The 27,365-nt window shown below is 40.9% G+C and overlaps 1 protein-coding gene across 1 annotated transcript in view; it reads left to right on the top strand.

Moving 5' to 3' along the window:
- LOC119894954 (glutamate receptor 1-like) overlaps positions 1–27,365 on the top strand; it is a 109,413-nt gene that overhangs the window by 24,881 nt on the left and 57,167 nt on the right. Inside the window, exon 3 of the mRNA XM_038707675.1 lies at positions 19,425–19,664. Within this exon, the coding sequence (XP_038563603.1) occupies positions 19,425–19,664 (240 nt within the window). The remainder of the gene's footprint in view (positions 1–19,424; positions 19,665–27,365) is intronic.

The raw sequence follows: 27,365 nt of genomic DNA, 5'->3' as shown, positions 1-27,365 counted from the left end.
GTGGCATTCCTAAATAGTCTTGCGTCTTGTGCTTAGACCAACGAGAGTACAACATTAAGAAACCCTCCTCTGTATCGTCAGTCCTTTTAAGTTTGTTCTCTATCTGCCGAGCAGCAGTTCCATGAGAGCCAGCTAACTAACATTTTAACTCACCGCCCTCCCACAGGTTCAGATGAAGACGGGAGGAGGAGGAGGAGGAGGAAGAGGGAGGGAGATGGAGGGGAAATTAAGTGGTGTTTCTCCTCTGTTTTGCTGCCAGGACTTCCCTTATCAGGAGCCTACAGATTGGGAAGACAGTAGGATAGGACATGATTGCCCCGCTCCCCGTAGTTTTTGTTATTTATTGTTTATTGGTGTACAAAATAAAAAATAAAGAATGCATTGTGTTGGAGACATTTAGGCAGGAAACCCGATGGAAAGAGAAGAGAGAGAGAAAAGGAGAGAGAAAGCTGATTCGGTTTGCTGGTGACATTTTGCCCTTGAGGACTCACTTGCAGTTACACGCTCAGCTGAATGCCTGAAATGTGAAATGAGGATAGTGTTGCAGCGCTGCATGTAACGCCTGGAAAGATCTTCAACAACACAATTTGGCAAATAATGACAAAATGAAAGAGCCGGTGTTCAGATACAAGGGCTCGAAGCAGAGAGAAGGGGATTATCTTTAATTAATCGTCTTAAAGCTAAATTTCATGTCAGACAAAACAGAAGCAACATCAGATGCCAGAGTTACAGTCAGGAGAGATGGCGTTTACTCAGAGAGAACATTTAAGGTAACAAAGAAAATAGATTTTATTTTTCGAGTCAACGTTTTTGTTTTTTCCAAGTCAACTGAGAAACAATTTGGGAAAATATGTGTTTAAAACGCATGAAACAAATGGCAGATGTTGGATTTCAGCAGCTGTGAAGTTGAATCTTGAGTCCTGTGAGTTTGTCTAGCTGTAAGGTCAGAGGTCAGCCCTGGAGCTGGTAAGATTTCAGGGTCTTGCTCAAATAAACTTCAGCAGGTCAGATACAGACCTTAAGCTTAAGTTACCTACTTCCTTTGGAAAGACTAGAAGAACCGCACAATTAAGTAATTTTATCCCCATTCAAGTTATCAGAGGCGGAAGTCTCTGGTGCACATGCATTCATCCGGGTAATTTCTTTACAGCTGTAAGTGACTTTTTTGGCTCTATGTGCCACTGAGCAACTTTCATAGGAAGTAAAGGAGCCTCCTCCGACGCTGTATCCAGTTCTCTTTATACATCATACGTGGTGAATGTAGGTCAGGAAAAGAAATGTTGGTCAATCATTATATTCATCACATTGACTAGCCTTAGCAGACATTCAAACTGAAAACAGCATTCAAACAGTGCAGGGGCTGCGTTGGCGGGGCGTGGTGTTTAAGTGAGACATGATCCATGAAGTGATGTTTCATTAAAAGATCCATTAGTTTAAACATTTCTCAGATGCTAAAACATTGTAAAGTAGTTAATACTACTATGACCCAGGGTCCCCGCGACACTGTACGCAGGATAAGCGGTTGACGATGGATGGATGACACAGGGCTTTACAACCTAATCAATCCTTCAGAATCAGCTTTATTGGCCAAGTATGTGTACACATGCAGGGAGTTTGACTTTATGTGTCATTTATGTTCCAAGAACAATTTACAGGAGAATAGAAATACACAAACACCAATATTGGTAAATGTAAACATAGAACTATCATGTGCATACAAGTTGGGGAAAAAAGGAATATATTACCTAGTGGTAAAAAACTATGCTGAGGCCACAGACTACCTCAGTTAAAACTTATGTATGCTTAGATGTTTATGCAGATAAAAATGTGTGACTAAGAGCAGTTTAATTATTTTTTTCTGGGCTGTGAAAAGCTCGGCTCCGCACTCTACTTGGTCATGTGACACACTGATGAAATCTTCAAAAAGCTGTGAAACCTTTCACTTTGGAAGCAAATATCTCCTAAACAAAACATTTTTAGCAAACACCAGGTACAGCTGGACATATGCTCTAGGAGTAAGGTCTTAATAAAGTTGAGTAGGTTGGAGAAAACTGAAAATTGAGTTTCTACTCCCATAGGAACCCATTCATTGTAAAATGCATGAAAATATTAATATAAAATCAATCACTGCAGTTATCAGCAATAAAAATAATAGCGCACATCTCTTGAAGAAGATGTACAATTTTAAGTTGAAATGGAGTTTGTAGAACAAACGCTACAGGAGGTGATAGATGCCAAATGATATATATAAAATGAATTACAAAAGTGTGACAGCAACAGCTCTAATAAAACATTGACCAGCAACATACAATGTCTAAGTGTTTCTGTAAATCTTTCTTCATGATAATTGTGAGGTATAAAGTAGAAATACAGCGTTCACGTTACAAAGAATGTGTTTGTTTGCTCACTGCAGTGTTTTCTGGATGATGTTATGTTGCTGCAAGTGTTGAGTATCACTTTTTTGCTGGACAGCCCTGCGTTTTTTAATGGCGCCCCCTGAGTTGGCACCCCCGCTGTGTTGATGCACTGGCTCCATTGAAATGAGGGCTATCCAACGAAGGTTAAAATCAAGGGCAACTGGACTTGGTTGAAGATACTGGAAGACGTTTCGTCCCTCATCCAAAGGACTTCTTTAGTTCTGACCGACTGGCAGGGAAACTCAGCTATTTAACCTCAGTGGGGTCGTTGGCCCGGGTCATCGATACCGCTGGTTCGTTAGTGTTCCTTGTTGCTGTGACAACAGTCGTTACAGTCGTTAGGACGTTTGTTGAGTTTCCTGGGAAGTGATGAAAGGACAGCATTGTAAGTGGGGGATAAGTGGTGGCGTAGACCCCCTCCTCTGTTCAATGACGGCTTCTCAACCCTGGTGTAGATGCTTCCTTGACGCCTCTTTCAAACCATCCATCTTCTCTGTCTAAAATGTGCACCTGATGGTCCTCAAACGAGTGTCCTCTGTCCTTCAGATGTAAGTAGACTGCAGAGTCTTGACCTGAGGAGTTGGCCCTTCTGTGTTGAGCCATGCGTTTGTGTCGTGGTTGTTTAGTCTCCCCAATATACAGGTCTGTGCATTCCTCACTGCATTGGACCGCATTGGACCGCATACACTAGACTGCTTTTCTTGTGTTTGGGTGTGCGGTCTTTGGGGTGGACCAGCATCTGTCTTAGTGTGTTCTTGGGTTTAAAAAACACAGGGATGTTGTGTTTGTTGAAAATCCTCAGAGTTTCTCTGATACTCCAGACACGTATGGAATCACAGTGTTGTTGCGTTTGACCTTCTTTTCCTCCCCTGTAGTTTTGTTCTTCTTGGATCTTGTGGCTGTTTTCACAAAGGTCCATTTAGGGTATCCACAGGCTGTAAGTGCCCCCTTCAGGTGGTTCTGTTCCTTCTCTCTGGCTCCTGTGGTGCAGTGTTCTCATGACCCCTAGCTTGTGCTCCAGTGGGTGGTGGGAATCGAACAGTAGATATTGGTCTGTGTGTGTGGGTTTTCTGTAAACACCAATCTGCAGGCTCCTGTCCTCTTCAATGTGTACAGCGCAGTCCAGGAAGGCCAAACTGTTGTTGTGAACATCTTCTCGTGTGAACTTGATGTTACTGTCCACAGAGTTGATGTGTTCTGTGAAGGCTTTTAATTTTGACCCAGGTGTCGTCCACATATCTGTACCAGTGGCTCGGTGCTGTTCCTCTGAAGGAGTTGAGGGCTTTATTCTCCACTTCTTCCATGTAGATGTTTGCCACAATCGGGGATACCGGTGAGCCCGTGGCACAGCCATGCTTCTGTCTGTAGAATCCTCCGTTGTACTGGAAGTAGGTGGTGTTTAGACAGAGGTCGAGTAATTTGCAGATTTGGTCAGGGCTGAGGCTAGTTCTGTTGTCCAGGGTGTTGTCTTGTGTTCTACTGCCTCTATGGTGGGGATGCAGGTGAACAAAGAAGTCACGTCATAGGATACCATGGTTTCATCTGGATCCAGTTTTAGTCCTCGAACTTTGTTTACAAAGTCAAAGGAGTTTTGGACGTGGTGAGGCGTGTTTCCCACCAAAGGAGCTAAGATGGTAGAAATGTGTTTGGCAATGTTGTAGGTGACCGAGTTAATGCTGCTGATAATCGGCCTGAGTGGGGCTCCTTCTTTGTGTATCTTGGGGAGTCCATAAATGCAAGGAATGGCTTCTCCAGGATACAAACGATAATATTGTTCACAGGTGATGGTGTTGTCCTTCTGTAGCTGTTGTAGACATTCTATGGCCTTTTTCTTTCCTCTTTCTATCCTCTGGTTGGGTCTCGTCTCAGTGTCTCATACGTGTTTGTGTCCATTAGTAGTGTGTTGACTTTGTTCTGGTGGTCAGCTGTGTTAAGGACTACATCTTCCTTTGTCAGCAGGTAGGATAGTGATGTTTTGATCCTTGCTCAGTGATGTCACAGCCTTCCTTTCTTGGATGGTGAGGTTGGAAGGGGGGGCCTTCGCATTAGAAAGGGCTGCAGATACCTTTAGTCTGAGCTGTTCCGCTTCTGTTTCTGTTAATTTGTTTTTCCTAATGGCCGATTCTGTGGCTGTGATGAGGTCTACTATAGGTAGTTGCTGTAGTGTAATGGCGAAGTTTAATCCGTTTAATTCTCCTGTTCTGTTAGTGTGGCTTGCTCTGGACTGTAGGTTTTAGAATTTCCGGGTCTGTCTTTCTTTGCTCTTGTTGTGCTGAGATAGCTGTGCTTTCTTGATGAAGTCCAATACCTTTCCCAGTGATGTTTCTAGTTTGTGGTGTATGCTGTCCATTTCTTTGTTCAGGGCTTCAATTATGAAACGTATCTGTCTCACTTTCTCATTCAGTAGCTGGTGTTGCGCTTTCTCCAGGATTATTCCGGCTCTGTGTCCTTTTACCGTGGAGCCTAAGTGTAGGCTGTTGGGAATAAGTTTGTGTTGTCGGCATCTCAGGTTAAATCGTAGATGGTTCCTGTAGTCTGCAATTTTCCTGGCTGTCCTTTCATACTCCACCAATCTGAGGGTGTTCATCCCAAAATGATTAGCAAGATGTCTATGAAGATTCTCAGTCATCCAGGTTATAGTTATCCAACGAAGGTTAAAGTCAAGGGCAACTGGACTTGGTTGAAGATACTGGAAGACGTTTCGTCCCTCATCCAAAGGACTTCTTCAGTTCTGACTGACTGGCAGGGAAACTCAGCTATTTAATTATTTAATAGCTGAGTTTCCCTGCCAGTCAGTCAACAATAAGGGGGCTGTGTTTATTCAGGGATAAAGTGTGATTGGCAACAAAGTCAATGGAAATAGACAGTTTTATACTCTTAGTCTATCTTTTATATCTTTTTTATCTTCTCATTTTACAAAACGAAATTATTCACCGATTGGTCTGGAATTTCACTATATTGGCATATTAATATTTAATGGAGGAAAAATTTAATATAAACAAGAGCTTGAACCTTTTTACTTCTGACATGTAGCTAATGTGTCGGCCCCCAACAAAAGTCCATTCAATGGACCCATAGTTTTGGTGGCATTTACTGTGAAGACATTTTGTCCTTTCAGCTCCGCTCAGCTGCTGTTTCATTTCAGAAAGCTACTAAACCATCTTCCTCTACTGTCACATAACAGCAGCTGGCTTTGCTTGAACTCGTTACAGAAGGCGTGGTTGGTGTGGTTCAGCTCTTACACACTGCTGATTTGTTGCCTCTGGAGTGAATTGTGAGCAAGTCTCTCAACTGAAATGTAAATGTAGACATGGAGGCAACAGAGACCTGGTTCAGACTCTAAGCAGACAGATGGGATTTGAACCTGCGACTGTTGAGTGAGGAAAATGCTTGTAGGGAGCCTCCATTTCTCCCTTTATGTGTTTCTGTCTGTGTGTGTGTCAGAGCTGCATTTTCAGCATGAGATTATTGCATCGATGCCTGGAAGGCAGCAGTCGCCTAAATGACTTTAGACTTGATGTGTGTGTTCCAGTGTACTGTACTGTGTGAATCAGCATGTGGATGTGTGCACTGTATTAGGTTTTATGTGTGTGTGTGCGTAAATGGTGTATCACCCTGAGGAAGGCAGCCATTTAATCTATTATTCAGCATTGCTACTAAACACATTAATTAGAGCCTGAGGTTGAGATGGGTGGATTGGGTGGCCATTCAGCTCACTGGGACTGTAGATAAAAACCTCACATCTCCTCTGTTTATTTGACCTGACAGTCCAACTGTCACCCTTCTGACTTGTGAACCTGAATATACAGAATCTCTCTGTGAATCTAGACTTCCTAAACATAAAAGGTGTAAAATCTGAAAACCCAAACAGTTGCTGTGTGCTGATAAACTGATCCATCCTGATTAATTTTCAGTCCGGCTGTTCTAGCACAGCTGATTATGTGGACACATATTGCTTTGTTGATCTACCTGATTAGCACACTAGATAAGTTATCTGTTTTAAAGTATGTGGGCAGCCTTGTTTGCATACTTGGTATTTTTTGTCCTGGTTTGGACCTCTTTGTTCCACTAATTATGTTTTAAACAACAGTGTTCTTCCAACTTTGTGTCAGCGGTTTGTGTTTGTTCCTCGCCTGTTTCAACACAAAATGCACAAAGCCAACTCCATAAAGAAATGGTTTTCCTAGTTTGGTCTGGAAGAACAATGAAGAGCTCTGATCTCAACTCCATCCAACACCTCTGGTATAAACTGGAACACCTGTGAGCCAGACCTTATCTCTCAACATCAGATATGTTAGAGGTTATTCAGGAACAGCGTTTCCACCAGCGTGCACTGACTATACTCCACTAGTACATATCCTGGACATGGTTACCTACAATATCATATCATAGCAACTGCATTATTACTAAACCTGTTTTATGGCCATTTTTGGGCTCCCAAAGCACTTAGTTAAGGATCTGCAAAGATAATGGTTAAATATTTAAAAAGTCAACAGTGACATGAAAAACAACAAAATGTGTTACCATAATTATGCAGATGACACTCAGATTTACATAACCATATCACCAGGGGACTATCATCCCATACAAGCGCTGAGTAACTGCATTGAAGACATTAACAATTGGATGCGCTAGAATTTTCTTCAATTAAACTAAGATACAACTGAAGTTATTGTTTTTGGAGCCAAGGAAGAATGATTAAAAGCCAGTGCTCAGCTTCAGTCGGCAATGTTTAAAACCACAAACCAAGCCAGAAATCTTGGTGTATCATGGACCTGAATTTAAGCAGTTATGTTAAGACAATTACAAAGTCAGCCTACCATCACCTGGAGAATATATCAAGGATTAAAGGACTTATGTCTCCGCAGGACCTGGAAAACCCTCCCCATGCATTTATCTTCAGTCGACTCGACTGCTGTAACAGTGTCCTTACAGGCTCCCTAAGAAATCCATCAGACAGCTGCAGCTGATTCAGAACGCTGCTGCTCGAGTCCTCACTAAGACCAAAAAAGTGGATCACATCACTCCAGTTCTGAGGTCTTTACATTGGCTTCCTGTCTGTCAGAGAACTGATTTTAAAACCCTGCTGTTAGTTTATAAAGCACTGAATGGTTTAGGGCCAAAATACATTTCCGACCTTCTGCTTTGTTACGAATCATCCAGACCTCTCAGGTCGTCTGGGATCAGGTCTGCTTTCTGTCCCCAGAGTCAAAACTAAACAAGGAGAAGCAGTGTTCAGTTATTATGCTCCGTATATCTGGAACAAACTCCCAGAAAACTGCAGGTCTGCTGAAACTCTCAGTACTTTTAAATTAAGACTGAAGACTTTTCTTTTTACCACTGCTTTTAATTAAATCAAATGTAAAGCTGTAGATAAATATCGTACTGTGACTTTTACTGTCGTGTTTAACCCTGTTTTTATTTCCTATTTAACTCTTTAAAATTTATTTCTTTAAAAATATATAGTTTAATGTGGTTTTTTTTTTTTTCCCCATGTTGCTTTTTTGTTTTATGTAAAGCACTTTGAATTGCCTTGTTGTTGAAATGTGCTATACAAATAAACTTGCCTTAAAGCAAGAGGCAGGAGAAGTTTACTTTATTATCATTGTCAAAAATCATCATCAAAAATCACCGTCTTTCCCAACATTAACCAAAGTGGCTTTGCTGCCTAAACCTAATAACATGCAGGACCTGCACCCTGGTCTCCAGTGTGCCCTGCACTTTGTATGCGAACCATCCAGCTTGGATAGGACAAAAATACAGAACATCCGTCACAGGAAAAATGTTCTCTGTGAACATAACCTAAACTACAATTACGTCATTTTCCATCACATAGTAATCAAAATTAGGAAAAATGTCATTTCTAGGAGACAGTATTTCCAATTTGTTGCCAGAGATGTGGTGGCTCATCTTCTGGAGGCAGACTGCTTGGTTTTTAGTGGTTCCTGGGTGGTCTGTTGTCAATGTACCACTCAGAATGTGATCAAAACACGAGGATTTAATAGATGAAGGATAAGCTAAATTAATTTTGTAGAGCAGAGGCTTGTGATTTGACTTTCTGTTTTTTATTGCCAAGTAGGTTTTTATTACATACGAGGAATTCACCCTGGTGTTGTGGTGCATAATAGTCAAAATATATAAAGTAAGAGAAAAACAGGCCAAGCAATCATAAAAGTAAAGTAGAATAGATAATATAAGTCCAAAGTATAGACTGAAATATTGAAGAATGTGCAAATGTTCACAGTATAAAGAAAAGATGTCCAGCCGTCTGTTACACTGGACTGAACTTTGTCAAAATTTAAGCTTTATAGATTATAAACATTAGTTTAATGGCATTTGATGACTATATGTTCAGCTTATAACAGGTACTAAAGGATGTTTTTGACAGATTTCTCTTGAAAAATGATTTTAAAAGTCCTTCATCCTTTACAAACATGTCACTGCAGTGTTGGCAGCTTGTTCACTTCCGCCTACAACCCAGATTGGTTTTAAGCGTGGAGAGCTGACAGGATGGTAGAGAGGGTGGATGACATAATCAAGGTCTTAAACTCTTAGGCCAGCACAACGTCTGAGAATGAAACTCTTAAAATGAGAATCAACAGGAAGCAGAGGCTCAGTCCACTTCACAACTGTATCGTCTGCAGTCTGTGACCTTTGACTTTTGGCTGCTTGTAATGCCAGCGATCACAGACTTCAAGCTAAATCTACCACAGCACTGCAATGTTAAGCCCCTTCACATTAAACAAATAGCAAATATAAATGTCACCATCAAGTGTTTGGTGTTGGAGTTCCAGCTCATTCTGTTTCAGACCTCACTGGATGTCATTCTGGGAAAGCGACAGCGAAAAGTGTCGGCTAAGTGACGGGAATACAGAACGACGGAGTGAAACAGTGACCTGATCGTTGGATGTGTGTCTCCGGGCCGTCCTGTCTCGTCTTTTCAGCAGAGAAGCGAAACAGCGGAGCCACGGGCTGTCGTGAATGGAGGCAGTGGAGGATGATCACGGTGAAAGCCTCTAGTTAATGGACGTCCTCACAATTACCCGCCAATACCCTTCAGCTGATTTATTTTCTTTCTCTTTCCAAACATCTGAGTGATTATTGTTTATTACAGGCAGACATATCTGCAGTGTGGAAATATGGACGGATGCGTCAGGCGGATGAACAGCTCTGTGGGTAGACACGGTCTCAGCTGTGGGCCCCTTGGCACTTGTTGTCGTCTCTGGGCTGTGTTTAAATAAAGCTCTGTCTGAAAGCCTCAGGTGGCGGGAGCGAGATGTCTAACTCGAGGACCCTCAGTGGGTACAAGGCGAGGTCAGCTCGGTCTCTGCGATGTTACCACCATGTGTCCTTGTTGAACATTTGTCCTCACTGATATTAATTGTTAAAGGGGGTGATGTGTTGTTGCTGTCAGTCATCAGATTTAAACAGTTATGCTGACAGAAGTTGTGATTCTTTATTAATCGTTGACCTCGTGACAAAACGTTGGATTGATTTTGGGCGTTAATTAGATGCAGCAGGTTCTCCTTTTGTAGAATGAAACAAAAAAAACCACTTAATTTGTTTTGTATATTTTATTGTTTAGTATCAAACCCATATTATTAGAGGTACGAGGCTGCGGCTAAAAGCTCATTCCTGACCTCTGAGTATGGATGAACTGTGAATGTTCAAATTTCTATTTTGTAACTTGTTAATTTTAAGGTCATGGATGACAAGTTTTCATAAAAATGGAAATTTGAAAAACAAACTCAATCTGCTGAGGAAGATTTGATCAAAAGCTCCAGAGCAGCTACTAAGTGAACCATGTGGTGAGCTCAATCTCATCTGCACCACTCAGGGTCAACATTTTGGGAAATCCTCTTGTTAACTGTCTTACCCAGAGTCAAATAAAAAAATATCAGTTTTTGTTGTGTTTGTTCAGGATATCTTTAGTCTGTCTTGTGGCTGATTGTGTTTGCCCACCTGTAGTGAATAAAACAACACTTTTCAGCAGTCTAGCCTGGTTCCAAAACTTTAAATTGCCTTAATCTCTGATTTGTTCAGTGATTCAACAATCAGTAGTCTGTAGGGAGGATTAAGAAAGGGGACATAATCTTTCTGTGCCAGAGAAAGGATAATAGCAACAGAAAAATAGCAACAAGCAGCTACACAGGTTGTTTACAGATCCGCTGATTTCTTTTATTGACATTAAAAACATTAAGGGACCCGATAGCTGCCACCTATTTCCAGGAAAAACGCCTAAAATAATATACCCAAAATAAATCAAGAATAACTCCTCAACTATTTGGCCTAGATGCATAATTCTGGTCTCCTTTGATTGGTCAGAAGCTCAGGAATATGAATCAAATATTCAGATATTTATTTTGTTTAATATTTTTCTATTAAACAGTGAACAGAGATGCAATAAAGGAAAATATATTTTCATCCTCACCTGGTAAAAAAGCTATATTTTAATAGCAATTTCACCATCAAAACCATCATCCATCTCATTATAATGCAAATTAATATCTTCTAATACACCTAGAATATACCGTTAACTGTAAATTTGTTGAAAAGAAAATAATATACAACAGTTATTACACAATTTTTCAAAAATATACCAGGCGAATGTCCATGTTTTGGCCAAATTTACTGTTTATTTGTTCACTTTTAGTGGGAGTTTTCTTCAAAACACTATTTCTCTCCATACAACCATGTTCCAAATAACATAAAGCTACCAAAACATTAAAATATTGATAAAAACTGAATATTGATCAGTATCCCTGTGACCGAAAGCACTCCCGTGCTTTACAGGTGCACAAGTTGAGAACAGAACATCCTACAGCCTACTTTTGCCTTAATGAATATGCAATTTGGGGCGTAACATGTAAATACATTTATTTACTACACGCAATGTGATCTACCAAGCCTAAATGCAATTTTATGTGAGTGCAACAACATCTGTATTTAATACGTTAGTAAGGTTCAAACTGCCAAGTATTGCGCAGAGATGGCTGCTGTTATTGTTGCCAGGAGACACAGCCGTCATTAAAGAAAACGTGGAGAAATTAACAATATTAGATAATATTATTCTATATCCAATATAGAAATACAATTATTAATTTTATTTATTCAATGATCTATATGACGGGTTTTTTTGTATTTCCCTTTAGCTTTGGCAATACTGTTGTATTGACATTCATAGCAATAAAACAAATTTCACTTCGACCTGACTTCTTTTCTCCGTGAGATGGAAGAATTTAGAAAGCTGTGTGGCGCTGTGGAGAGCCCCCAGCTGCAGTAGTGAATGGATCATGCGTAAAATTCATCCAGCCAGAGGGAACGATCACCAACTGTTCACTGCGCACCGGTCGTAATATAGCGACACAATACAACAAAAACAACCATTGTAGGTATCTTAGAAGGAATGGGGGCGTTGGGGCGTACCGGGCCAGGAGACTGCGGAGCAACCGGGCACGGTGTGGACGGTCGGTGGTCGTTCCCTCTGGCTGGATGAAGCACGATCTGCTGGCATTTCCTCTCGTCTGGGTCTTTCCAGCGTACTGTAGCTGTTTCTGCTGGGGTTTCCCAAAGCAGTTTTTCAGGTGTGCTGTCCCAGGTACTAAGTGCAGTCTCAGCCAGGATGGGCAGGTTCAGACCATTTCCACATTCTCGGGACGCACTGAATGAAACAAACCAAGGTTTTTATGCAGTAGCTGCTTTCCCGTCCCGACTCTCCATGGCGGAAACCATTAAAACACGCAAAACCCTCATTTAAATACTTCCATCCGGCACTGTGTTTGCACCTGTTGTTGTCTACGCAGTAATTCTTAGTAAATCACCCATAACAGGTACTAAAATTGCACGTGCAATATTCTACAATGCACACACAATTTAGTAGCTACACTTTATTCGGGATGTTAGTAAATCGGGCCCATAATGTATTGTTTCTTTAACGTGTGCAAAAACAGAAGTATAAAAGTGGCAACTTGTCGTTTTTATACTTTGGTTTGGATTCTTCTTCTGTGCCAATTCTGACAAAAAACAACTTATTCGTATTCTGCTTTTGACACTATTTTGACTTTAAATATGACAATACATTGGAAACTACTACTTATAGTGATCAAAAAACTTGGGATAAAATCATTTCTGTACAAATGCTGTTTATATAATTTACTTATAGCAATCAAATCATCCTTTCTGGGTCTTTTCATAAATGACTACATATTAAAAAAAATCTGAATACGTTTATGTTTGTTTTCAAACTCTGCTACCGGTTTGGCATTTATGCCTACAGTTTATTTTCAGGCCCGCTAAAAATTTAGAAATGCACTGAAACCACCGCCAAGCTGTAGCTTAGTAGCTTTTTCACACTACTAACATTACTGTATTTGTAAACAGCACAATACTGTTTTAGGCTATAGCCTAATTATAATTTGAACTACAGTAATTTGAAAAGTATTTGAATGTAGAAACAGTCAATAAAATTCAGTAAATAGCGAAGCTGTTGGTTTCATTCTTTAATATTCATGTAATAAATATACAAATTTTTTAATTAGATGGTAATCTGAATTAATTTAAAAAAAATAAATCATCCACTTATAGTGGTCAATTGAACCCGGATGGTAAAGTGATTTACCAAAGGCAGTAGGCCTATGAAACAAAAAGAGGATGAGTAAAAACACCAGATAACAAGAATAAATACCGTGAAAACATAATCAAGAAAAACAATCACAAAGACCAGAAACAGACACCGACAGGAAATTAAAAGTGCCGTATCTAAGTTTTCTGCAGCAAAACATTAATGAGACCAGAACACACTGAGCTCATTGAATGGGTTCGATTCCCACTGTGAGACATCCACCATTGTGTCCCTGAGCCAGACACTTAACCCCTCGTTGCTCCAGAAGCGTGCGACCTCTGACATGCACAGCAATTGTAAGTCACTTTGGATAAAAGTGTCAGCTAAACGAATAAATGTAATGAACACATAAGGGCAGCAGTTTATATATTTATTATGTAAATTGCTCCCAGAGGTTGTACATCTCAACCCCCATAATGGCGATGCTGTTGAAAAACACAAATAACTACCACGATTTCCAAGGCTTACAGCATCTGTCGACTCGCTGCTGCCTGACCCTCTTTGATGAAGGTCTGTCGTTCCAGTGGGACAGCAGCGCTAATGTTAAGAGACAGATACCTCGTTAGCATGATAGCATTCGCCTGAGGGCGAATGTCTATTGTTAGCATGATAGCATGGCCCCCGAGGCTACAGTTAATTCCAGTGCTAGCCTGCTCAGAGGGACCAGGCTTGGTGGTAGCATGTTAGTGCAGGCCACAGGGGTCTGAGGCTGCACCAAGGACACACACACAGAATAGATAAGGACATCTGTCAGCACATGTGTGGCTGATCTAATACTGATTTATAGATATTTGCTGTGCTTTTGATTTAATTATTGTTAGATGGACAGAGACAAAGACAGACTGGGTTTGAATGGTTCAACGATTGTGTTTGTATTTATGTGACTTTTGACTTTAAACCAATAAAATAGAGGTATGTAGAAGCATTAGGTACTCTATACATACAACTAAATATTATTTTTGCCTGCGATTTTTTTTTCTCAAGGTTATTGATAATATATTTGAAATGTATTTTTACAATGTCAGATATAAGATGTCAGGGAAAGTAGATTTTTTGATATTAAGATATATCTAACTGGATGTTTTGCCATAACTGTGTTGTGTTTGGACATTAAGAAACATTATGCTCTAGCTAAATTCAACATAGAGCTGTTTAAACCCTGGTATTTCTGCACAGTTGCAGATAAACATTTGGCTGCACTAATATTATTAGGATTATACAATTTCCAATTCGTTAAGATTGTTTCCGTTCTATTTCTCTGAGTCACCCTGCTTTGTTCTCGCTAATGCCGCTTCCTCTTATTATTCACTCCTAGCTCGCTTGACCCACCACCCAAATCCTACTCATTCTGCCTTTACTTAACAATAAAAGACTAATTTAATCTGATGAATCACTAAGATCACATTCAAACAGAGGATTTTGTTTGAGGTTAGGCAGACATTTGAAACCCTCAACAGAAACTTCAAATACAAATGAAATATAACGGCCAATAGGTTTGTTTCCATCTATCTGTTCTTGTGCACTTTTTCAATAGATAAAAGCAAAATGCAACTGAAACCGATTTAGTGAATTCATCATGAAGTCAATGAAGCATGTGACTTAAACGTCCGCTGAAGTGTTGAAAACATCAGATCTGTAAGTGACAGTTATTTTTCCTTTACATATTTCCATCCCGTTTAACACATTTCTCACCACGTACTGTTTATCTCGATGAGCCAACTCCCAATAAAAGAAGCAGGTGGACATTCGGTAGTGGACGAAAACGTACGTTTTGCAGATTTTCTGAAAATTTTGTGAATGTTTGAATGGAAACATGGCTGTTGTCTCATAACATTATCAGTGTCAGTTGAGAGCATCCACTAAATGCCTTCACGTAAACTGGTCCACAGATCAGCAACCAATCAGCATTAAGGTTCAATACCATTTCACCCCTTGGCCCTACCCCCCGTTTTGCGCATTCACGTAGGGCGAAGATCACAACAACAGTTATCTCACAGCGTTAGTTATAGTTCAGCCGCTAGCATGTTTTCTTGTTAGCTAGCTTCGCTAGTAATGTAAGTAACCTGGTAATGAAGTTGTGCTTTTTATTTTTAATTGGTGACTTGTTAGATCGCTTGGTGTGTGATATAATGTTTACCATACGAGAGAAATTACCACAGGGGAGGACGGCATATTGGAGTTGTTTTCAATCATCATGAAGAAATCCTGTAAAAACTTGTTGCCGGAGGTACCGGAGGCAGCCGGGTTGTGGTCGAAACCGCAGACTGAATTTTTTTATATTCGCCATTTTAAGTCCAAAAATCCACCTATTTTAAGCCTCAGCAGGCGCCATCTTGATTGTTGCACACTACTTGGGAGCTGCCCGCCTTCTCTCATCTTTTCTGCAGAGAGGAAACGTGCCGCTTTGGAACACACGGTCTTTTTCGCCATTTTGTGGCCAACCCGTTGGAGATACATATGCATGCAGGGTACTAAATGAAAGGTCTGCTCAAGCCGATTGATGCGCGCCCCCCCCCATCACTGTGGGATGTTCTGTTCTCAATCTACAGGCCTGTAAAGCATGGGTGTGCTTTTGGGGACAGGAATGTTGATGAATATTCACTGTTTTTATCAATATTTCAATGTTATGTTGGAACTTGTTGTATGGACAGAAAAAGTGTTTTAAAGATATCTCCAAATAAAAGTCAACATTTAAACAGTATATATTGCCAAAATATGGACATTCACCTGGTATTTTTTGAAAATATTGTATTATAACTGTTGTATTTTAGTTTATTTTCATCACATTTACAGTTAAAATTGCATTCTAGGTGTATTAGAAGATATTCAGTTGCATTATAAGCCTCCTTATGATGGTTTATTGCATTAAATCATAGCTTTTTTACCAGGCGAGGATGAAAATATCATGTTTTTTCTTTATCGCATCTTCATGTAGCCGTGGTAAAATAAATACATTAATGTACAATGGATTCATATTCCTTAGCTTCTGACCTTTCAAAGGAGACCAGAATTATGCATCTAGGCCAAATGGTTGAGGAGATATTACTGATTCATTTTGGGTTTGTTATTTTAGGTGTTTTTCCTGGAAAAAGGTGCCTGTCCCCAACAGGTTTTAACTTCAGAGCCATCGTCGACTACTGATTACGTATCAGGTTCCTGAAGGGTTGTTCCATTTTGAAAACAAAGGGTAGGGGCAAGGGGCGAAATGGGATTGAGCCTAAATTGAAGTTACTTTACTTGCTAGAAGTTGCTGTTCATATTACATTGTTATCCCAAAATTCTGTGTTTGACTTTGCAGCAGCGACAGCAGGACTCCAACACTTTAGTCACACGACCACCAAAAGTCAGCTCTGGGTCAAAAAGTCTCTTTTTTAACATTATCTGTTAAGGCACCTAGACTAGACAAAGGATCGTTAATTCTACTAGTGCTGAAAGGCCAGACGGGGTAATTATAATTATTTCTGATTTGGAGCCATTCAACTGCAGGAACTTGTGGGGCATCCAATATTTAATTTCTTAATATTTAAAGACATGTTGACCTTACTTGTAGCACCACCCCCAGGACTGACTTTACTTTCTTTTTTACATCATATCAGATTATATGAACGGCACAAGAGTGCACTGCAGTTGTGATGTTCATACTCTTGTTATTTATTATTTGGTGTTTATTGATATGATTACCTTAGCTGTATTTTGTCTAAATGAGCATTTTTCGGTGATGATACAGATAATATGGTCATGTTTTTATACAGTCTAAAGCGGATTGTGCCCAGAAGACCATAAAATAAGACAGTGATTCACTGAATGACTTGTGGTGTCTCAGCAGTGAGTATTATTTTGTCTTAAGACTTAATCCCTTACTGTGCAGAAGCCCTGCATGAAGAGTAATTTGATTAAGGCCGTTGTGTGTACAGGGATTTACCATGTGGAGGCCTTTTGTGTGAAACAGAAAACTTTATCATCTACACAGCAGCAGATAAGAAAGCAGCTGCAATTATGTCTGTCTACCATGAAGATAACAGCACTTTATAATCTCTTAGCTTGTTTCAAAACTGAGATTTTGCTGTTACATGTTGCGTGCAGAATAAAAAAAACAGCTAAAAGCAGATACAATAGTAAATGTGCGTGACAAATGACAGGGTTTAGCACTTTCAGAAGTCATAGGGTTTGCAGGGAAGCGTAAATGATGAAGCTGAGTTTATTGAAATACAAAAGACCTAGAAATTTGACAAAATGAAAGAGATGTGTTTGGCGTAAACACTCAAATGTCACCTTCTGGCCAGTACCACCACAGTGTGGGAATACACGTTATCAAAGACCAGGATGGCAGTGCATGAACCAGCAGGTACCGCGGCGGTTGCAAGATTTGCATGTCTGCGTTTGCGGCCGCCACTTTGAACCTAAACACCCCTCCTGAATTCAAGCACACCATTAAATGTTGTCATGGAAACTCCAGGATCAGTATTAGAGACTATGAGTGAGCTTTCACCAAGGTGTCATGGCGAGGCAGGCAGATACAGGTTTCTGTGTTCGCCAACTTGGATTACGGATTATTACTCACCCCATCGCGCTGATCGTGGATGTGTAATTCATTCTGAAGGCTTTGGACATGCACTGCAGCTCATCTCACATGGAATTGGACTGTGTTTTATTCTTGTTTTTCCTTTTAGGTTCTAACTTAACTTTGCTCTCCTGATATTGTCCTGCTGTATTAAGTGCTTTTGGCCCATTTTATAACATGCGCCTCCTGCCCCCGAAGTGCCTTTCATGAAATTGCAATGTTGTTATTAAGGCCCCTTACAAAGAGAGACATTTAACAGTTCAGTGACATGATACAAACATATGAATTAAGTTGCATTTGCACCATATTACTGTGTAATTAACTTCTGAAAATATCAGTTTTTCCTGTCATGTCAATTTATTTAAAAATAGCACATTTCAAACAAGTGTAGACTCAATGTGCTTCAAAACAACAACAAAAAAAACATAGGCGCATGACATCACTTATCCAAAGTAGAGGTTTGAGTTAGGATGTGTACTGATGAGAAAAATAAAAGCATATAAAATATATAAAAAACATCAAACATAAAAGCAAAAAAAACCAAATTAAATAATTAAAACAGGAAAAAAACAATCAATAAAAATAAAAGCTGAAATACCGTAAAACTTCAAACAGCCGGCGACCCCGTTTACTGGCCTGGTGTGGGAGCACATTTTGACAAATAAACGCAGGTCTCCCTTAAACAAGTTCTTTGGATAAAACCTCTTAAATCCCACGGGGTCGCCCGTTTTAGCTGCTTCTAAGCTGCTTAGATTGTTAATTAAATATTAATGTTTAAACGTGTGATCAATGTGTCAGTGTGGACATGCTGCACATCGTTAGATCAGTTAGATTCTCCACAATTTAATCGTTCACTTCATGTAACGGAAACAACGAGTCCCAAAGTCTAATTCTTATAGATTTACCGGTGTAACCGACATGATACAAAAGATGAAAAGAAAAGAAAAAACTGCAGACTCCCGTTACCTGTGAGGTGCTCGTTAAGTCTGAATGTGTCTGTTCCTTGATTATTTATCTTCCTTTACTCTGTAAGGATCCACCAATCAAAAGAATCAAAACAGCTTTTCATAAAAATGAATCCAAGTTGTGAATCCTGTCCTGTGAAGTCCGTCGCTCTCTGTCTGCTAACTTCTGCCACACTTCGTCATCCTGCACCCTGGTGATGTTACTTCAAAATAAAAGCGCATAAGCCGTCTGTCGTAGCTAGATCAAATGGATGACATGTATTTGATATTATTTTATCATTTTTATGCAAGTAATATTCTGTTTGAAATAAATAAACTGTTTCAAAGTAGCTTATTTCAGTTTTGTGCGAGAGGAACTAAAGGCCTGTCCCATAAAAGCCCGGGCTGTTAATCAAAGTTTTAGGGTATAAAAAACTAATAAAGCACGTTATTGCCTGGGCTACGACACTCATTTAGCTGCGTCAGTATGCATGTGCTAAAGTTAAACAAGCAGTAGTTGCTGAAAAATTCAGAACTTAACATATTCATAAAATAACGTTACGGCGTTGTACTGAATCGCGAGATGTGGATCAACCTCATTTGCATGGAGCTGGTTGTTGCCTTTAAAGACTAACCAACGCTCTTCTTCTTCTCACTAGTCTTTAGAAGCTGCACTCTTTATTCAGCTTTAACATACCTAAACACCCCAAACAACTGAATTCTGAGTGTGTGATTTGGAAACGGCGCTCCAAGTGACTTTCCTTGAAACTGGGACGACATTCATCCTATATCAGTTCTGCTTCTTCAGCCTCGTTTGACATGCTGAGAAGTGATAAAACAATGACCTGTGTTTCAATAATCCTCTCTTTTTCCTGTCCCAGTCTGCTCCCAGTTCTCAAAGGGCGTGTATGCCATCATGGGCCTGTACGACCGACGGACAGTCAACATGCTGATGTCTTTCTGTGGCTCTCTGCACGTCTGCTTTGTCACGCCGTCCTTCCCCGTTCAGACCAACAACCAGTTTGTCCTGCAGCTGCGGCCCCAGCTGCAGGAGCCCCTCATGGCCCTGCTGGAGCACTTCGACTGGACCAGGTTCGTCTACATGTACAGCGCTGACTCAGGTAAGGACACACGATACACATGTTAGCGCATGTTACCGTACAAATTACATTTATATGCATCTCAGAAGTTTATGTTCAACAACAGCATTCATTGGCAATGCAGGAAGTAGTGTGACGTTCATTCATTGCAGTGCAAAAGGAGGTGGTGCTGATCTCAGGTTGGTGACTTAATGTTTGTCTGTGTAGTTGGCAGATTCACATCCTGTCTCATAATCAGTTATATCAGTATTATTTAACCATCTTTCTCTTGCTTGTCCAAAGTAGTTGTAGTTCCATACCAGAAATTCCTCCAATGATACCTGGAACAAATAAATGCTTTTGGCTAATAAAAGCTGGGTAAAAACAAATATTGAGGGCTAGGCAACATGGTTGATATACAATGTAGGTGTAGGTGTCAGATCAGTATGTATGCAGTGTCTGTGTGAGTGGAATGTACGGGTGTAAAACTCAAAGAAACGAACAGAACAGAAACAGTCAGCAGGCCAGGAGAAGAAATCAAAGCAGGATCCTTTATAGCCACCTGAGCCCCGCCTGCTCAGGTGTGTTGCATCTTACACCAGGTATCATCTCCACCCACCAATTACCTGGATTAAAGAAACACAGGAAGATACAAAGAACAAGAGAGGGCCTGAACCTGGGGCTGTCAAACGATGGGCAATGTAGAACTGACTAGAATTATTACTGACTAAAAATTCTACTAGTGTCTAACAGAGAGTGGCTTCTTGTAGGCCTTCATTTCAGCCTCTGTCTGAAACAAGCTGTAGATGCTCCTGTCTCTTTAAGCCCCCCCCTCTCAAAGCCCACAGTTTTCTGATTGGCCAAGACCTGAAGCATGTTACCAGGATGTTGTTGTTGCTGGGCAGAACAGGCAGACTGAGCCGTTGCTGGGCCGTTTCTATGGGAGCACATGACCATATATGGAACAGCGGGTCCCTCTGGCTCGGTAATACATAGAACGGATCTGTTGGTAGAAAAAGCAGTTCAAATAAGAGCGTTCAGAACAGGAGGAAACCTGAGGTTTTTGCTCACAGGGACTTCTTTTAAATGCGTAACCTAATTTTTTGAAGCTTTTGGACATTTGTAACATTGTAGATAAGTCATTAAATGTGGAAAACCATAATAGGTCTCCTTTAAGAGGGCTATATGTAGTTGTCCTTGGCCTCTTGCGTTGCGGTTTCAAATTGAAACCAATTCCATTCAGACGCGTGTTCTCGTGTGCATGCTAGATCTCAGACAGCAGAGTCACACAACATGCTGGAAACTTCAAAATCGCAGTTATATTTTTATCAGCTTGACGTTTAACTAATCCATGTTAATGTTATGCTGACTGCATTTAGACAACATGATACGTCGGCGTTAGCTTGCCTGCCTGTGGCCTGTACTACGAAGGGAGTTCAACCTACTCAGAGTTAACTCGGGGTTATCAGGCAAACTTAGGGTTGACAAACTCTGACTGCCTACACTGGAGTTAAACGGTACTACGAAGGTGGATAAGATGTTGGTTAGTTGAGTACGTGTTGAGTCTGGGGTTGGAGATGGCGCAATGGATAAGACACCTGCCTTTGGTGTGAGAGATCCGGGCTCAATCCACCATTGTGTCCCGGAGCAAAACACTTAACCCCTCGTTGCTCCAGAGGCGTGCAACCGCTGACATGAATAGCAATTGTAAGTTGCTTTAGATAAAAGCATCAGATAAATGTAAATGTTAACTTAATTGGAGGTGGTGCACATATGCGTAAATTGGGTGTATTCGGCCGTGCAGGCAGAGTTTTTTTTCGCAACGGCGCATGCTCCGTATTTCTCCAGAGGAATGCACATTGGTAGAGTCAGGAAATTATGAATGTAAAGACAAGTTAATGGCTAAATCTAATTTCGCGGCGGACGACAAAGCCAGGGAGACTTGTTGGCATCGCATGGCGAAAATTTCTGTCTAGGATTCTTTTTTTCTCGGTTATTAACCCTCACCCTGGCTCCCACTTTTTGGACATGTAAAATAGTCAATCTAAATATGTGAAAACACTTCGGAGAATTCAGTTATAGCCTAGAGATGCGCTACATCTAAGAAACTATCCCATTAATTAAGATTACTCTTTAAAATCACCGAGGCTGCAGGGCTCGCTGTCTGAATGTAGCTAATGCTGTTGTGTTCAGAACTTCATTGCAACCGCAGTGGAACAAATCAGGATGAAATCTAAACACATTTTATGAAGTGGTGTGTAATAATATCAACTTCTCATCATTAACACTGAGTACAGATGTGGTGTGTAGTCCACGTGCAGGGTAACCTCGAGTTAACCACGAACATGACCTGCTCGGAGCAGTTTAGAGATGCGGTATAAATTGCCATGGCAACAGACCTCGGGTAACACCTATCCACCTTTCGTAGTACGAGTTAACCGGGAAGTTACACCCGACATCACGAAGTTACTCCTGAAGTTACCTGGATAAGCCAGTTACCCCGCTTCGTAGTACAGACCACTGCTTTTCAACAGCTATCTGTGTATCTGTAACCGGAGGCTCAGCAAAAATAACAAATTGTCGCTCCACATTTGCTTTGTACATCCTTTCTTGCAGTCTAAAGTCAACACTTTGACATAATACCGTGGTACACAGGATAGCCGTAACGTTACATTTTGCGGCGTATTTTGGAACAGATAATGTTAGCAACTTAGCCAACTAAAGCACAACATCACAATATATTAAACATGCTTTGCAGTAATGTTAGTTTACCTGTCCAATAGGATGAAAGCCAACTCTGTAGCTGCAGTTTTTTTCCGCATGCAGAAAACCCGACCCGATTCCTTCACGTAAGAAGCAAAATAGTGACTGTTCCAAGGGACTGAGAAAGCAGGCATGAGGTTAATTACAACCCGTCGACCAATAGGCAGTAAAAAACTGATTATAGAAATGTATAGAAAGTGCAGAACGGTCACTGAACATAATGATGGTCAAAGTTTTTTGTGAAATAGTTTAGTGGCCAAATAAGTTGTGGGAAACAAATTTAAGGTAATTATTTTGATACGTGTGTTGAAAGTAGATGATAGATTTCATCTACTTTCATCTACAATCAGTAGATTTGATCCAGAAGATGACACCAACGGAAAGCCATGTGGCGATAAACTTGCAACAGTGACGAACGTGCCTGAGACGCAGCCGAAGGTGAGCGGCTGTAAAAATCATGCATGGACTTGCGTGCAGGCTTTTTTAAAAAAAGAAATACAGTTCATGGTGCAGGCACATGAGGAATAAAAGGAGTGCTCTTTTCTTTCTTTGGGTGTGTTGCTTACGTGTTTGGCTGCAAGCTAAACCATACGAATAGGAATTTTTTGAGTAGCGAAACCCATCCCTAATGGTCAGCACAGGTAAAGTAAAGGCAATGAGTTACCTTATGACAAAAATCTATGTTTTTTCCTATTATTTCTGGCCATTTGATTATATTAACAGGTTACACTTTATTTGGATAGTCTGTCTAATCTATAGTTTATACAGTATTTGTAACATTTAAAGAGCTTTTTAGTTAAATTCAACAGTTTCACGAAAAAACAGTTTCCTGTGGTTAAGCTTTGATAAGGGTTAATGTTTGTGTGTATATTATAATTTCAGATCATGGTATAGACTACTATATAGGGCAGTTCACAAAAAGTGACATTGACAACCTACTTTATGCACACGGCCGCATGAAAGGCACCGAGCTTCTCCCTCGTCTGGCTCTGTAGACAGAGATTAGCAGGCAGGTAAGAACGGCAACAGGTGAGCGTCACATTGTGCCCGGAGAACCTGATATGTAGAGGGCAGCGAGGAGTAGCGGCAGCTTGTGAGAAGTCCCGGTACGTCAAAGAGTAAAATGCAGTACTGCGTAACCTACCGGTCCACAGTTTGAAGGCTCTGCCAGACAGATACCAGTTGTCATTTCATACATGTAGCACACAACAGGAGCTTGTCTCACCTAGTGGAAATACTCGGCCTAGTGTGAGGGGTGCAGACTCATGTCTCCCATTAGCGCTCCCTTCGTCGCGGAGCGTTCAGGCGCAGCCAAACCAACGGAACAGCTGGTTGATAAATCCAGCGCCAGCTGCTGTGTAAAATAGGCTGTGGACAAGATAAGAGGTGACTGCTGAAATTCAAAGACGTCGTATTTTAGTTTATATTCTGCTTGCTCCACAGTTGACTGATAAATTCAGGATTTGAAATGCCTCTTTTTTTTCTTAGCATTTTGGCGCCGGAGATTTTCCTTTGGCGCTCGCTAAAATGTCTTTCGGGGGGGGGGGTGCCAAAAATTTCTCTCTGCAGGAAAAACCCTGATGGTGTTTGACAGGAAAGTCTCACACCCAGTCTTCATCCTCTGCTGCTTGTCAGCCAGAAGCTTTCCTACCTGCTGTAAACGTCACATTTAGAGACTCAGCTCTTTGAGTCAAACAACAAACAAACTTGGAGAATTAATGAAAAGGGCAGTTAGCGCAATCTATTTCCCCACCTCTCAGGTGGGTCTAGTGTCTCCCGACGGCCTGTGATCTGACGTTATAGTCCATTTGACAGATGGTGGCAAACTCTGTCGAAACTTATTGCCTTTTACATTTGCCCAGGAACCATCAGTGGAAGTCTATCTAGCGTAATAGCGCGTAACTGTCTGCCCCAGCGGTGCAGTCTGTCTAATGTTATTGCTTCTCAACATCTGCCGAGGAGACATTAGATATTTGTTGGAGGCAGAGGGGTTTTCCTGAGGCCAAGAGCCTCCAACGCTGCTTTGGATTATGTCCTCTGCACATCAACACACAGCGCCTCCTGTGGTGATGTCAAAGAATGATCAATAAACACTCAAACACTCTTTTTACAAACATCATCTAATCTGAGGGGAAAGATTTATGCTGCTGTGTGTGTAGGAACTACACACAAGAAGACATGCCACACATTGAGTGGAAATAGTTACGGAAGGATATCGGTCGAGGAGATGGCTTTTATGCGAGACCACTGCAAAATTATCAGTGTCTCTGATTTTACTGTTTATAGGTATGCGTTTAATTAATTTTTTTTTTAAAATTGTTTTATTCTACAAACGTTCTGACAACATTTCTTTTATTCATCATTTATTTTAAGAAAATGACAATTGGTCAAAATAAATAAATAGAAAGATGAATTGTTTTCAGACCTCAAAAAATACAAAGAAAACAAGTTCACAATCATTTCAACAACACAATTCTAATACTTTAACTTAGGAAGAGTTCAGAAATCAATATTTGGTGGAATAACCCTGATTTTTAATTACAGCTTTCATGCATGTTGGCATTTGTTGGATGGCTTGTGACCATCCATCTCCCTCCTGATCAGATTCCAGAGGTTTTCAATGGGGTTCAGGTCTGGGCATTGAGCTGGCCATGACAGGGTCTTGATCTGGTGGTCCTCCATCCACACCTTGATTGACCTGACTGTGTGGTAAGGAGCGTTACAATCCTCAGAGTTGAGGAACACTGTCACAGCAGAGGGAATCAGGTTTTCTTCCAGGATAACCAAGTAGCTTGATTAATTTGTCCTTCACAAAGACAAATCGGCCCATTTCCACCAAATTTCACAGTGGGTGCCAGACGCTGTGGCTTGTAGGCCTCTCCAGGTCTCCGTCTAACCATTAGACGACCAGGTGTTGGGTAAAGCTGAAAATTGGCCTCATCAGAAAAGATGGCCTTACTCCAGTCCTCTACGGTCCAGTTCTTATGGACCGTAGAGGAACTTCAGCCCGGCCCCTAGGAGCCTGTTTCGCACAGCCACTTTACACCAGCTGCTGTTTGCCATTGTTTTTGTAAATCACTTAATGTCATCCTACGGTTTTTGAGTGACATTTGAATGAGGTGGCGGTCGTCCCGGTCAGTGGACATTCGTGTTCGCCCTCTGCCAGTCTGTAGCTTTGTTGTCCCCAATGTCTGCTTGAACTTGTTCTTATGACCTGCCGTCTTTGAAATTTTAAGGATGGAAGCAACCTGACGTTCACTGTATCTTTCTGCCAGTAAAGCCAGAATTGAACCCTTCTTTTTTCTTCTTTTCCTCACTCAAAACTTTTTCTTTTCACCTCTTTTGGCATGTTCAATTGTTCCTTTTGTGTTCAGATTACCTTTGAGGTATTACTGGCTCTGTTTTTGCCGTCCAGCTGGTCCTATTGCTAGAAGATAGTGATGAGTTTTTATACTTTTCCTCGTTAAATAAGATTTGGCTCAGGTGATCACTTAATCAGCACCTCACTAAGTAGAATGAGGTTCGCCTGTGTTGGAATTTAACAGCCACTGGAATGAAATGGCTGCCAGACGTGTAGAGATACTGATTCAAGACAAATATGGAGTGTTTTTTTCCAGAGCTCTATAATTACTAGCTTTGCAGTTTAAGATTTTACATTAAAAACACATCCGTTTTATAAAACAGCACATTTTTAAACTAGTGTTTTCCTCTCATCTGGGCTTGTGGCCTCTTATTCAAAACCACTGTGTAGCTGTAACCGTGTCATGTTTCAGATGTCTGTAAGTGGTTAACATTCTCGCCAAAGAGACGTTTCACCTCCTCTAAACTTCTCGCAATTCACTAACTGATCGTTTTGAGAAATACTGGATCATTTGAACAAAGATTTTTCTTCTTTTCGCTCCCGTGAATCACTTCACGACCCTTCAAATTTATCTTTTGAGCCTATGGAGAGTTGGGAACTACTGTACTAAACTAGCAAGAAGTAAAGTTTTCTTTTGTGCTTTCCACTTAACTTCTCTCGCCTTCTGTCCTCATTTCGTTTTTCTCTGTTCACCTCTCGTCATCTTAATTTACCTGGGGCGGCTGTGGCTCAGGAGGTAGAGCGGGTTGCCCACTAACCCCCGGCTGCTGCAGCCTGCAGTGTGTCCTTGTGCTAATTTCTGTTTCTGATGAGCAGTTGGCACCTTAGCCTCTGCCATCAGTGTACAAATGGGTGAACGTGACATAGTCTAAAAGCGCTGTGAGTGGTGGGAAGACTAGAAAGGCCCTATACAGGTACAGACCATTTACCGTTTTTCCTTTCTTGTTTCCTGTCCTTACTATATTCCTTTCAGTAAACGTAGCTGAGTGTTGTCGAGTACCTATTTTCTGCTTGGTTGCTGGTATACAAGTCACTGCAACAGACTCTCTGATGCTTTTTAACGTGCGTCTCTGTGTGCGTCTCTGTGTGTGTTTCTGTGTGTGTTTCTGTGTGTGGACACTCCAAACAGATGCGTACGAGATCAACATCTATTACATTATGGACTTACAAGCCGTCTTTGAGCTTTATTCAACGCACACACACACACACACACGTACAGATAGTATCGACCCTGACTCATCCCATAATTGTCGTTCTGTCTTGTTGCCATGGATACTGCCCTGCAGTAAAATGACTGCTGGTTACAGTAGTTACAGTGAAGTACAGTAGAGTGTTTTGAGTCCTTTATCTTGTTCCTCTTTCTCCTTGGATTCCTTGTCCCTTTTTCCTAAACCATCTACTTCTTGTTGCTTTCCTGCTCCTCCTATTTTCTTCTTTCTCACCTTTTTCCATTCTTCCTTTGTCTTCTTCCCCCTCTTCCTCAATTTCCTTACTGTTCACCTTCTCCTCTTCCCTCTCGTCATCCTCATTTTGTCTTCATTTGTCTTCTTCTTTGTGGTTCTTAGCACTCCTCATACCTCAGCATCTGTTGGGTGGATTACCATGAAATCGTGTTTCAG

The sequence above is a fragment of the Micropterus salmoides genome, unplaced genomic scaffold, assembly GCF_014851395.1.
Source record: "Micropterus salmoides isolate LMB-PRFRI ecotype aquatic unplaced genomic scaffold, ASM1485139v1 Ms_hic_scaffold_9, whole genome shotgun sequence".
Classification (NCBI taxonomy): domain Eukaryota; kingdom Metazoa; phylum Chordata; class Actinopteri; order Centrarchiformes; family Centrarchidae; genus Micropterus; species Micropterus salmoides.
This window is presented reverse-complemented; position numbering and strand designations above follow the sequence as displayed.